This window comes from Apostichopus japonicus, chromosome 18 (genome assembly GCF_037975245.1).
Source record: "Apostichopus japonicus isolate 1M-3 chromosome 18, ASM3797524v1, whole genome shotgun sequence".
NCBI lineage: Eukaryota > Metazoa > Echinodermata > Holothuroidea > Aspidochirotida > Stichopodidae > Apostichopus > Apostichopus japonicus.
This window is the reverse complement of record NC_092578.1, coordinates 5,571,943-5,584,503: the sequence shown is the minus strand read 5'-3', so window position 1 is coordinate 5,584,503 and position 12,561 is coordinate 5,571,943. Positions and strand designations below refer to the sequence as shown.

Genomic DNA, 12,561 nt, shown 5'->3' with positions numbered 1-12,561 from the left:
AACATAGCCATTACAGAGTCGCATCGTAAACTAAAGGTATTGAACTTTTTTGGAGCAAAAAAGATTGTCGAAGATTGAGAAACCCAGCTATATAGGTGGACTAATTGTAGGGCTGGCTATTTGTTATGTTTATTGAAAAAACAAAAACATTTTATCGTGTGTTGTATCACTGTAATAGGCCAATGGTAGAGAGAATTAATATAGAGTGTTTACAAACGCAATAATTATTAAATTATTGGTTAACGTTTTTCAGCATATACAATATCTAGTGACTAAAATGTAGCCTACTACTCAGGGCTTCGGTAGGCCTACTCCTACGTTAATATCATAGGTACTGGGAGCTACTCCTCAGTGCATATCGTAGGTACTTGTATCATTGATACTCCAGAGTTCTTAACAAGTGCTCATAGGTAATCCCGAGTTCCAAGTTCATATCATCAGTATATCATATATCATTATAATTGTTACTCCCAAGGTCATATGATAGGTACTTATTTGATAGGTACTTATTTGATAGGTACTGTAAAGTTTATATCATAGGTATAAGTATCATAGGAACTCTGAAGTAGTCCACATGAAGCCACTCTTCTTGCTTCAATCATCCTGGTTTGACCCAAACACATGGTGGGTCATTAGTATAGCAAACATATTACATTGTGTGATACTATATGGCATGCACATCGTCAACGCTCTCAAATATATCTATAGACCTTGGCTTACACATGATATGCTGATCCCCATGTATGCATTTATTTGCCTATTCTTTTCTTATCGGTATTTAAGCAATTATGTTTTTATACTTAGCATATGTCTACGATGCCCTCTATTTAATCGGTTGCGTGGTACAAACTAATCCTTGAGTATTATTTCCTTTTTGCCCTTTTTTGGTGGCCTAAAAGTAAAGTAAAGCTTTATTACTCCACAGAAGGAGATTGTTTATAGGCCTTCGCTTATTTTATGCCATATTAACCAGACATGTAAAGTTTTTATCAATTGACATTTTGAGAAACCTTGGCTGTTCATTATTTCTATATGCCATAAACAGAGGGGAAGGGGAGGCTATACAATTGCAGAAGTCCTTAATGTGCTGGTTGAATGAGATCCAGGCAGCAAACTGTTTTGCTTTGATGTTGGACAAGCATAATCATACTTGTAAACAAGTCAGGTCAGTAAGATCAGCTTTCATATATAAAGAATTGGGACGAAATGCAATAAAAGCAGCTTACACAGAAAACGAAATTTACTCCAATTGCGAGTAAAGTTACATCCCCAATTCTACTAGGCAAATGTGAGTAAATTTACGACCACTATGAGTATGCTTACATGGTGTTGGTAGTAAAGTTACTATATAAGCCTCGTAAAGTTACATCCCGAAAACTACCAGGAAATTTGTTTAAATTTACTAGTCGAACCATAAACATACTCAAGCCATGAGTAAAATTACTATTCACTTAACCATTTATGTAATCTTAAGAAATGAAAGCTGAGATAAAATATTGTAGTTTTGTCAATGTTTTATTGAAACAAATACGTATCAAATCAAACGCGTCAGAACAGAACAAAAGAAGGCACACTAAACACATGTACTCCAAAACAGTTAAAGTATTCTAAGACTTGTTAAAACGATATCTTCCTTGAAAGTACGTAAAAAGCAGATGACTTTGATCAATCTTTTCCGTTCATGAAAGACACATAATTTTCTTTGCAAGATATGCTTTGGCTAATTAACTTATGTATATATACTATGACTTATAAAACGACCAGATATAATGACGAGAACGATAAACACCATTGATTTCCAGTCAATTAAACATCAACGATTATTTGTTTTCGTAGTACAAAAAACTCTGCTTTAGGATGTAATCAACACCAAACATCTTTAAACTTTTTAGATTTCTCCCGCCCATGCACATGTGTACATCTCAAAGGGTTACAATGTTTTGCGTATTGACACTAAATACATTGTTATGATACTAAATTCTAATATGAAACTTTAGTGATTTACTTTTAATATCATCATGGAAAGGTTGACATAAACTTGAAATAGTGATCATTCATTGGCAAGGGTTAACAATTATATATATGAATTAAAGTGCATCAAACATGGATTTGCAAGTGCAGACCAGAACTTTTTCAGCCCATGCAGCAATTATTTATGAAGAATAAATAATTTAAATGAAAGAAAATGGAAAAGAACAGTCAAAACCTTTTTTTCAAAAGTTTCTTTGCATTGGTAATAAAATGAAGAAAACATACACCTAAACTTTGAGAAACAGAATAACCATACTTTTTACACTTTTTTGCTTTCAATTAGTTTTCCATTGTATAGAACTCTTAGTCTATTAAAGTTAAAGCTTAAAGAGCTATATGAAGGTCCTTTGAATCAATAAATGCATAGTTTGTGTTTTTTCTGTTCTGGACTAATATCATTGTTTCAGCCAGCAGTAATGGAGTCTAACATATCTTTGATACTCAATATCAAAGTTAGAGCAAATGAGGGTGTTTTACACTTTGGAGGTACATGAAAGTACCTTTTGAATAAGTGATTGTACACTTCGTGTTGTTCTATTCTTCGCTCCAAGCATGGTTTCTGCCAGCAACAAGGAATTTTTACATTCCTTTGGATACTCCATATCAAAGGCAAAGTATGTGCAAATTAGACAACAAAGAGCATCTAACATCGATTTGCAAGTACAGACCAGAACATTTTCAGCCTGCACAACAATTTCTTCAGGGGCGTACAGATCTCCTTTGTAACAAACTTTTGGGTGTGCTGTAAGAAGTGAATCTTCCTCCTGAAGAAGATAAAATAATTAAAAAAACAAATGAAGTTTCAAACAGTCACAAGAATGTATAAAAATAATTATCATTAGTCTTGAATCAACTTCAACCCTTTTAAACATATCAATGGTTTTCCACATTATTGTCATAAATATATGTTGTGTTTGGTTAAAAAAAAGTGGGCATAATATATTTTTTACAAAGTAGCCAACAATTTATGTTGAGCAATCCCTGAATCAAGTTTGCATTTTGCTATCATAACATACCTGATCTCCAACAAGGTAGGAAGACAGCTTTTCTCCCTTAAAGTAGAACGGTACAAGTACAAGAGCTGTGAGGACCTTTGCTTCTAGAGAAAGTTGAATAAAATATAATGTAGTATGTATTCGCACACATTCCTTTGTCAATAGAGCTCCACGTCTTAGAGGTGCTAATAATATTTGAAAAATGGCACATGGACATTTCAAATATCAGAAAGGGACAAAATATCACAACAAGAAATGTGGATAAAAATTTAATGCTGTAACTTTTTGGCTATTTGATTTAACCCAATTTGTCAATTTTTAAGTCCTTGTGCAAAAACCTGTGAAAAAAACTGTTTCTTCCAAATGATCCTGCAAAAATCCATTAAAGAACTAACACTTCCCAAACTCCCTTGCCAACAGGCCAGAATAATCGATCAACTGCAATAACATGATTTACCTCTTATTTTTGTAGCTTTTATTTGTACATTTATACATATGGTAATAGTACTAAATATGCATCAGTTACTATTAAGTACAGTACATTTTGCATACGACCTCATGTATGCTAACAATTTTGAAAGAGATAATTTGGAATAAGGTGCATTGTCGTTTCAGAAGTTCATTAACTAAATGTGCTTTTTAACCTCTTACCTATTTCACTATGGCTGGAAATCAGCTTTTCATATACATAAATATTCTACATTAGTGAAGTAAAATTACCTTTAGCTTGGTCGTTGGTTAAGTTGGCAATTGCCTCTCTGTAGTTGTTAACAATCGCTTTAGCATTCTTTTTGCTTTGGCAGCTATCTATTAAATATTTAGCATATGCCTCTAAGTTGCTCATCAGAAGATCTTTTGCATGACAAGCATCAATGCTGGGGGTTATTCGCCTCATCTCGATGAGAATCTGTTGTACAAAATGTAGAAGTTCATATTTCAGTAAAGCAAATTTGTAATGAGAAAATAAAATATTAAAACATATTTGTATGAAAAACAGACAAAAAAGGCTGACACTCCTTGGGTGGCGTGGAGACATGAAACCATTTGTGCATGCCTCTGTCCATGCCATAGAGAAATAGAAGTCTAGATTGATCTTAGTATGAAGCAAATATATAAATTTAAGAGAATATTCCACTGTGTATGGCCATTGAACACCATCTCATTCCCTACTCCACTAATGAACATATGAAACCATTTCAAAATGTTGTTTGCATATCCCAACAAGAACTGTAATGCAAACTGCAAACTGCAGAATGCAAATGTTTTGCAGAATGATATATTTGACAACCAGACAAAGAAAGCAATTACATGGATGTTACAATAAAGATATGATCATGAACGTCATGGTTACATAAGTAATCAGAACCAAAAAGCATATCTATCTTCATGATGCATGCTGAAATGTTACTTTCATTAAGAAAGAAAAACAATGGAAATGAAGAACAGTATGAAACACATCATGAAGTTGCAAGGAGCAAATTTTAACTTGTGCTTTTGTAGGAGGAAGGTTTACCTGTCTCTGTGAAAACAGACAAGGAAATTCTCGCTTCAGCTCAGCTACAGTAGGCTTTTCATCGATAATCCATTTTCTTCTTGGTTGAAAAGTTATCTCCATCATCTGTGATATCTTAACTTCATTTTGTCGAGCCCTTCTTGCCTCTTCCTGCATCCACCTATGGAAACACAAATATCAAAGAAATGGAGGTCACACCAACCATGCATTGCAAAACAAAAGGCACCACCGTGTCCTTCTAGAACAAGAAGTCTTGATTGATTTCTTTTATTTTTAAACCCTTGATTACCATTCTGATGCCTATATGGAAATGACACAGTTGAGAATGAGCAAGAAGAGTGTTTCTGTTTTGTTTTTCAGAAGAAAAAGCAGAAGATTTATTTGATTCATATTCAGCCCGTATCAAAAAAGTAAATTACTTACTACCTACATACTTACTTCTTATGCCTCTGAATACTGGCTGTATCATCTACTAATTGTTGATCATCAACTGCTTTAGCTGGTGTCACTCCACTACTTTTTCTCTTCTTTTCCACTGGCATGTGCTTTCTCTCATTCCTGAACTTGTCCATTATTTTCATTCTCCAGTATTCCTGTTTTAAAAAAAAATTATAATAATTTGTACATAAAAATATTGGATAGTCAATATTGAACATGGATTCCCAAATGTTTTCCCTCAAAAGCCTACCCCCCCAACTCTCCCTCTCTCTCAGGCTCTCCATATACCTGTTTATTTAAAACTCCATAATATTCAACCTTCAGTGACCATATCCCAAGCTCTAGAAATATTACACAAAGAACAGATGTTTTCATCAGACTTCCATAGTATTGCTGAAAGTTGTAACTATTTAATAATTGCCATCAATCACGATTACACTTTGATCGTCCAATTAATATAGCTCAAAACCAATGTTGGGATTTCTCAAATTTAAGAGTGAAATCCATCAGCTGTCAAAAGTCAAACTAAAGCAGTTTTTCTGCCAAAATATCTTACAAATATTGATTTTCTTACAACAATTTTGTGGTATTGCTCTACAAATCAATCAATATCATGCCAAGACTCAATATAAAAAAGTTTGAAAACGATATGCAGAGAAAGAATTTCTTACTGTACTTTTGAATGACAATAGGGATGTCACAATTATTTAATCATTGTAATCGAGGTAATCAAGAGAAGAGCTGCACCATTAATCCACCAAAATTCCTTTCAGCACAAGTGTGCAGCCCTGAACCCATATTATGCAAATTTTCAAAAGTGATCTCTTACTACTGGACGGGCTCCAGGGATGGTTTCCTTTCCAAGGAAGGGGTACTTCTCCAATAAGCATCTCACTGCCTCTGAGTAGTGAGCTGACAATGGATAGCTGTGTGTTGATGGACCAAAGGGCAACTATCAATACATGAAAATAACCAATGGAAAAGCACTGCAAGATTTGTGACCACTGTTGAATGAACATCTTTGGGTTAACATATTTTGAGAGATTATGTGTGAATTTCTCCATAACCAAAGTAACTGTCACATAAATAATTGACATCATTCAACAACAAATGCTTTGACAATTAAGCTTGTCCACAGTAATGATCCATTTGGTAGATTTGTTTGTACCTGAGTAACCGGTAATTTGACAGTTGCACAACCAATATGGTAAGATATATCCTACATAACTTAGCAACCTCTTTTGTAACCCAACAAATTGTGAGGTATGGTAAGTGAGGGATGGCATCAGTGAAGTAAATCTACTATTAACAAGTGTTACTTTAACTTACCTTGTAAAGCCTGCCATGTAATCAAACAATGTTTGGACTATCTGTCTCCTTTCTCTGTCGTTAGGCATTCTCTCTGCGTTGAGCTTTCCCTCCAACACAACTGGCAGTCTTGGCAGAGCAAATTTGTCTGGCCATTGCTTCCTGTGAAGAAATATTTTGGATTAACAAACCGGTTATCTCCACAGCTTTGCAATTTTATATAAACCAACATCTACCATCAGATCCTTAGCCGTAGCACGAACGTGTTAGTTCATTAACTATGCCATCCTCCCCTTCTACCCCCTCCCCCCTTCATCAGCTCCTCCTGTTGGTTGTTATTTAACCACACCCAGAAGAATGTCCGGTGATGTATCTGGGTCTTGTTTCCAAGCAATCATTACAGTTACTGTTCGATATGTTACAATGATCCTATCAGCAAGTAAAGGTCAGCAAGTAAAGGCAAGTTATTTCAAGATTTGAAAGTTTTCAAATTATAGCATGGGTGTTGATCATACCATTGAGGGTAAAACATTGAAGAAAAGGAACTTAAGTATCTTACATCTCAAGCCATTTTCTCTTGACATCTGACTCTCCGGTACTGCAGTCTTCTTCCACATTCCATGAATGACTAGAACTTGTTGAAGCTGAAGAGATATCTTCAGCCTGAGAGGTTGATTGGCAACTTTCTTTTTGGTGTGCAAGTTGAATCATACTACTTATGAAGTTTTTTGTGGGTGGCTCAATTTGGATTGGAGCATCTGAGAAGTTATAACTTTCACTAAATAAGCTGTTTGTTGAGCTTAAGTCAGTCAAGTTTATTGGAAGTGTATCCTCATGAGGGATGGTAATTATTTGGATTTTTCCTCTTTGTGGTAGCTGATGGATTTCCACATCTACCCAATCATCCCATGTTTTGTCATAAAGTTGAAACCTGATATCCTCATCTATGTGAAATTCACTTCTCACTTTTTCCTTTAAAGTTGATATGTCTTGAACCTCAAAGACCTGCTTTTGTTCTTTGAAGGTGATATGAAATGTTGACATGTTGTTGCTCTTTAATACTGATTTAGTTCACAATGATAACTTCTACTTCACACGCTCTTTTTAGGACAAAGTTAATTAATGTTGAAAACCCAATTAAGCTGTAAAATACGATTGTGTTTTTCCCTTCAAAAAAACAGTCTGTAACATCTAGGTTATCTTTGCTGCATTTTTCAAGGGCAATGATAAAACATGTACCATTTTTAAAAGCTAGGGCAAGTTTTGGCATGCTTATTTTTTATAGAAGATGAGGCTTTAGAAACTGCACAGCCTGATGAGAAAAAAAAATGATATAAAATGTATCAAAATGTGAAACTTGTTTGTGCTGATTATGGCTAGAGTACTGCAAGGCTACCCACAAACTTAAAATACCAAGCAAAAAAGCAACAAAAGGTCTCCTCGCCTTTTTGATAAGTATGTGGACAATGGCTTACAGGCCAGCATACTCTTGATGCAACTTGTACTTCATTACTACATAGCTTTTAGTACCAACTTTGTACATTGGTAAAGCATTGTGATCAAGAAAACTCCTACTCTGAATGATCACTTTTCTATTTGACTCTACAACAACATATGCATGACAATTCCTATCAAAGCACTCAGTATCCATTTCATGAATAATGAAGTAACACTCGCAATTGTGAAAAAAACACAGTTTGATTAAGCCAAATTGGCACATTCTCTCAACTACATTCAGGATAACACATGCTCCAGAATCATATCTCACCCCATTCAAATGTACAGACATTGAGACATATACCTCGTCACATTCCCCAGTAATTTTCAAAATGAATGGTGTCATTTCAGGTGATAATTCACCAATCTTGATCATTTCACCTTGTACCGGTAATGTGTTCTCTTTGCCCAAATCTGAAGTTGACATAATGATACTCTGAAATATTTGGTGTCTCTTTGCCAGGGTATATGTTATATTTTTTAAATTTTTAGTAGCCCTTGAGATATCTTTGAAGTAAGAATGTTTTGATTCAAACCTCAAAGTCCAAAAATGTGATAAAGGTCCAAATTGCATCATTTGTTTGGCATAGTGGGTCATAAAATGCATTTTGGGTGTAAGATGTGAATTTGGATATAGCTCACAAAACAGCTCTAAGCAATCTAAAACCACACCATTGAGGTAAACACATGACTGTTTGGTCACACTAGGACTAGTCACAAGGTCCACAATGTCAATGATATGTAGCAAAAGTTGCCACTTTTCATCTTTTTCTTCAATGTCATTTGAAAACATCAAGAAAAAAAGGCGCATCAAGCACCACATTTGACAGGCTTTTTGCCTTACCTTAACTGAAGAGCATGACCAAGATAATGTAGTGGGTTTGTTTGATTTGTCAAAACTTGCATATGGAAAATCATTGATCCTCTTATTGATTGTTTCAACAGAAATTTGACCTGTCTGCACATATGACGTCATCACAGTGCTCAAAATTTTTGGACAAACGCCCTCAAACAAGTCATGAGCTATGTCTGGTGGTAGCCCATTAATTACATGAAAATAATGAAGGGAATTCAAAGGCGAATCCAGCTTCACACCATACGCAGTTGACATTTCGCTGTCATTTCGCACTCTGCTCACATGAATCTTATGGGCATTGACTGTTCTTTCCATATGACTTTGATGAAGCTCATTTTTTCTGAGACTTTCAGATGTGCACATACAAAACCTGCACACACGAAAACCTGAGAAAGATTCTGTAAATCCCCCTATGAAATGACTGGCTAAATTATCTGCTATGACACTACAAACTGAACCATAAAATTTGTGTTCTACGCCATGAACATTTACCTGAATTCCATGTTCCTCTAGAATGTTTAGATCATCCATGAGGGGTTTGATAATTGTATCCAAGCCATATTTTTTCATTAATGAACTTTTGCAAAGCCAAACTAATTGAATATGGTTCACAGAAGATCGATATTTTGGTTCAACATTTCCAATAAACATGTACATAGCATTAACTTTATGGGTACCAGTGTATGTCCCTAGAGGATTTACAACCTCAAAATCATCTACATATAAGTGAATTTGAATTGCAGTTGAATGAATTTGAAAAAGTCTACTACATTTAAATTTGGCTCCATCACAATAGTCCATCATAATATCTGGATCCCTAGATGAATGTCCATTGATAACATGTGCTAAAATTTCAGCATTTAGCAACATAGACTGCAAAGTACCTAAAATAGAAACATATTCGAATGTTTCTTTCTTGCCAGATGCTTCAAATCCAAGACAAATTTGTAGGGGATCCACCATATTCAACTGTTGTCTACAAAAGTGAAGTTGATGATTCTCACTAGCCATGTGTTCAATGGCTTTACGAAGTTTGTTTTCCTTTAATACTCCCTGAATGTTAGGACAATCTTTTATATTTACACCCATTGCAGCTAAATCAGTATTTATGGCATTTTCAATGTCGAGAAGATTTGAAACAAAGAGTTTATTATATTCACTAGCAACTTCATCTAAAATTGTCCGAGGTAATTTGTGAACTTCTCTCAATTTTAAAACATGGATTGCATATGGAAATAGATACTGGTTTTCAAGTTGATTTTGGAGGTGAGAACTTTGATCTGTTATGTTTGCATCATATTCTAGCATTTCAGAATTGGTATCTTCATGATCGCAATGCATTTGCATGTTTGCTTCCTCAGACATAGACAGTGTTTCATCCAAATGACAATTATTATGCACCCTTTTCAGATGTTTCTTAAATGAATCAATTTTAACATAAGTCTTTTCACAATTTTTTATCCCGCATCTTAGTGAAAAATTTTGCTCATGAGAGTGAATGGAGTGTAAATGTTCTAAGAGTTTGTTGAACCTTCCTGTCCAAAAGACCGAACATTTTGGGCATTGGTAATTTAAATTCCACCTATTTTCTGCCATGCTTACTTTGCGTATGTTTGGCTCCTTTTCAGGACTGTCGTTCTGCAGTGTTTATGAAAATCTGAAATGAAAAAGAAACAGTTCATTTCAAAACATCATTAAAAAGAGCGTACGAAATATGTTTTCCAGCTATTTAAAGATAAGACTGTCGATAGCAGTATACTGACTGATTAAATGTAACTTGGTATTATCCAGTAACACCTTTCTATGTAGGCCTAAAACATTTATAAAATCTCATTTAGGCATTAGCATCAATGTGCCTATATTTAACTAATGGCTTTAAATTCAAAATCATGATTCAAGGCAGTTTTCTATACTGATGGCTACAATGGCCTGTTGAACAGAGCATGCTTTCAAGTGGACTATGGTGAAAGTCTATGATACAGTTGAAGTATAGGATCAAAATCCTCGATAAAACAGGACAAAAGAAGAATTTTTTAGCCCAAAATTAGGACAAAAGTAAGACTTTTGCAAGTAGTCAATATTCATCAACGTTTGCAGCACTTCATGAATATTTTAGGCAATGGCATTGTCCGTTGATTTTCACATTAATATTATAATTTTTTTTCAGTCTTTGAGAAGAATATAGTCTGAATTAAATTAAAATAAAAAAACAAGTAGAAGGAAGCTTCAAAAAGTTGGAGAAACTATTAACTGCTGTAAATTAGGCCTATATGCATTTTAAAACTCTGAGACATCGATCAGCATCTGTTAATAACATCAAGGACATGACAGAGCTTTGACTAACATCAATAATTTTATTATTCTTCCCTCCTTATCATCAGAATATGACAATTCATCATTTGATGTACGTTTCTCACTAAATTTCATCCAGCCTAGTTCATCATGATCAACTACTTCATACTGGTACACTTATGAATTTAGTGAAGGATTTTGTAGCAATGGTGATTCAACTAAGCGGCCTGTGTATTGACTTCTGTGGTCTATTGTAACTGCAAGAATAATGAAGGCTTTTAGTTTAAGGGGTTGGTATTAACAATGGCAGACCTATATAATTTGAATGAAATTAGGCATATAGGCTAAGCCTAATTTTCTTCAAATGCCTAGGTCTAGTGCCTGACTTTCACATTTTAAAAATAGTATATTTCTACCTCTGCTGACCCAATGATAAGCTACTTCTGCTTCTCACCCGACCTTTACTAAATTAAGAGTCATGTACCCTATTAAGCTAATATTAATAAGGTAGCCTAGATGATGTTCCAACTTCCAAGTAGCATGGCAATTTGGTTGTTCATTTGTTCTTATAATAGGCCCTAGGCCCCTAGGCCTAGTATTATTTTGTTTTTAACAGTACATCTGTAGTTATAACAAGTATGATCTCTTTCACAATATTACCCTATAGGGCCTACTGTTAATACCCCCCCCCCCCCCGCCCCACTCTGCTTTGGCAGGGCTAGGGCCTGCACAAACACAATCAAATTGCTACTCGTTAGGATTAAGTAAGGCTGGACTACACAGAACCACATATATCATTGCAGTCATAAACTTTCGGCTAAGTGGAACAATAGTACTAGTAGTAGCATATGCAGGTCATTTCTTAGTTGAACAACTGCCACACTGCTGTTCACAACGTCAACTCAGATGGCATATGCCTAGCCTAGTCAATTCTTTTCGCCTAGTCTATGCCTACTTACACGTAGATGTAGGCCTAGCCTACAAAGACTACGGGACAAAGCTGCCCAAGTAGGCTATCCTAACGTTACAACTTACAAGTAACCTTGCAAGTAACTGTCACTGACTTTACGTATCAGTCTAGTAGCTGAATGTGTTGATCAATATAAAAATGAAAAGTTAGGTATAGTCCACGACCTGTGCTGTTGGATCATCTTTTCAATAAAATACTTACTCTTAGATGCTTAACGAAACACCACAACTTCGTAACCGTAACTTCGTGAGCGTGGTATAAGGTAGCCTGCGCGTGAAAGTGACGTATTCATCGTACGAAGTAGTAGTCCTTGAAAGCGGCGTGTGAGATTATTCTAATACTAGTAAAGTTAAACACGAACGTGTACTTAAACTCTCGTTGTTGTAAGACATTTCTGAAGAGATTGAGTAAATTTACCATGGTCAAGGGTAAACTTAAATGTGCGAATAGTTTTATCATTTGAAGCTAGTATTATTACCTCTAAAGCTCTAATTCTACGTTTCTTGCGTGGACGAATGAGTAAATTAAAGCATGATGGTACAAATACTCACACAAACCTAAGCAAGCTCGTTCAAACACACAATATGTGAACGAATAATAGTTTCGACACTCATTTGTTAAGTAAATTTACTCTCAATGAGTATTTTTTGTTTTCTGTGTA

General features: G+C 35.0%; 3 protein-coding genes across 5 annotated transcripts in view; all 3 read right to left on the bottom strand.

Moving 5' to 3' along the window:
* The window catches only part of LOC139958696 (cytochrome P450 20A1-like), a 33,173-nt gene that overhangs the window by 11,028 nt on the left and 9,584 nt on the right, over positions 1 to 12,561 (bottom strand). The gene's annotated exons all lie outside the window — the stretch shown is intronic.
* LOC139958693 (uncharacterized) lies at positions 18 to 12,556 on the bottom strand. Of its 3 annotated transcripts, none has more exons than XM_071955963.1 (10): positions 12,102 to 12,556; positions 10,241 to 10,295; positions 6,845 to 7,597; positions 6,307 to 6,447; positions 5,807 to 5,903; positions 4,978 to 5,132; positions 4,540 to 4,699; positions 3,747 to 3,933; positions 3,048 to 3,130; positions 18 to 2,795 (listed from the first exon to the last, which is right to left on the bottom strand). In XM_071955963.1, exons 3-10 carry the CDS (start codon positions 7,327 to 7,329, stop codon positions 2,505 to 2,507), a joined length of 1,599 nt encoding a protein of 532 aa, XP_071812064.1. In that variant the 5' UTR covers positions 7,330 to 7,597; positions 10,241 to 10,295; positions 12,102 to 12,556; the 3' UTR covers positions 18 to 2,504. The 3 variants fall into 3 exon arrangements, with proteins under 3 accessions (XP_071812064.1, XP_071812065.1, XP_071812063.1); XM_071955964.1 differs by lacking the exon at positions 12,102 to 12,556 and adding an exon at positions 11,973 to 11,991; XM_071955962.1 differs by lacking the exon at positions 12,102 to 12,556 and having other exon boundaries at positions 10,241 to 11,584.
* On the bottom strand, positions 7,565 to 10,214 carry LOC139959128 (uncharacterized). The gene is made up of 3 exons (XM_071956726.1): positions 8,878 to 10,214; positions 8,087 to 8,196; positions 7,565 to 7,597 (listed from the first exon to the last, which is right to left on the bottom strand). The coding sequence occupies exons 1-3, from the start codon at positions 10,001 to 10,003 to the stop codon at positions 7,565 to 7,567; spliced, it is 1,269 nt and encodes a 422-aa protein (XP_071812827.1). The 5' UTR covers positions 10,004 to 10,214.

Bases quoted from the DNA above. Each gene is read 5' to 3' on its own strand.
- LOC139958693 (XM_071955963.1), bottom strand. From the start codon at position 7,329: ATGTCAACATTTCATATCACCTTCAAAGAACAAAAGCAGGTCTTTGAG. The intron at 5,904-6,306 runs GTAAGTTAAAGT...ATCAACACACAG, and splicing joins TACATGGCAGGCTTTACAAG to CTATCCATTGTCAGCTCACT. The intron at 3,934-4,539 runs GTAAACCTTCCT...TTTGTACAACAG, and splicing joins GTCTGTTTTCACAGAGACAG to ATTCTCATCGAGATGAGGCG.
- LOC139959128 (XM_071956726.1), bottom strand. From the start codon at position 10,003: ATGTCTGAGGAAGCAAACATGCAAATGCATTGCGATCATGAAGATACC. The intron at 8,197-8,877 runs GTGTGAAGCTGG...TGTCAACTTCAG, and splicing joins CGAAATGTCAACTGCGTATG to ATTTGGGCAAAGAGAACACA. The intron at 7,598-8,086 runs GTATATGTCTCA...TTTTCTCATCAG, and splicing joins TTACTGGGGAATGTGACGAG to GCTGTGCAGTTTCTAAAGCC.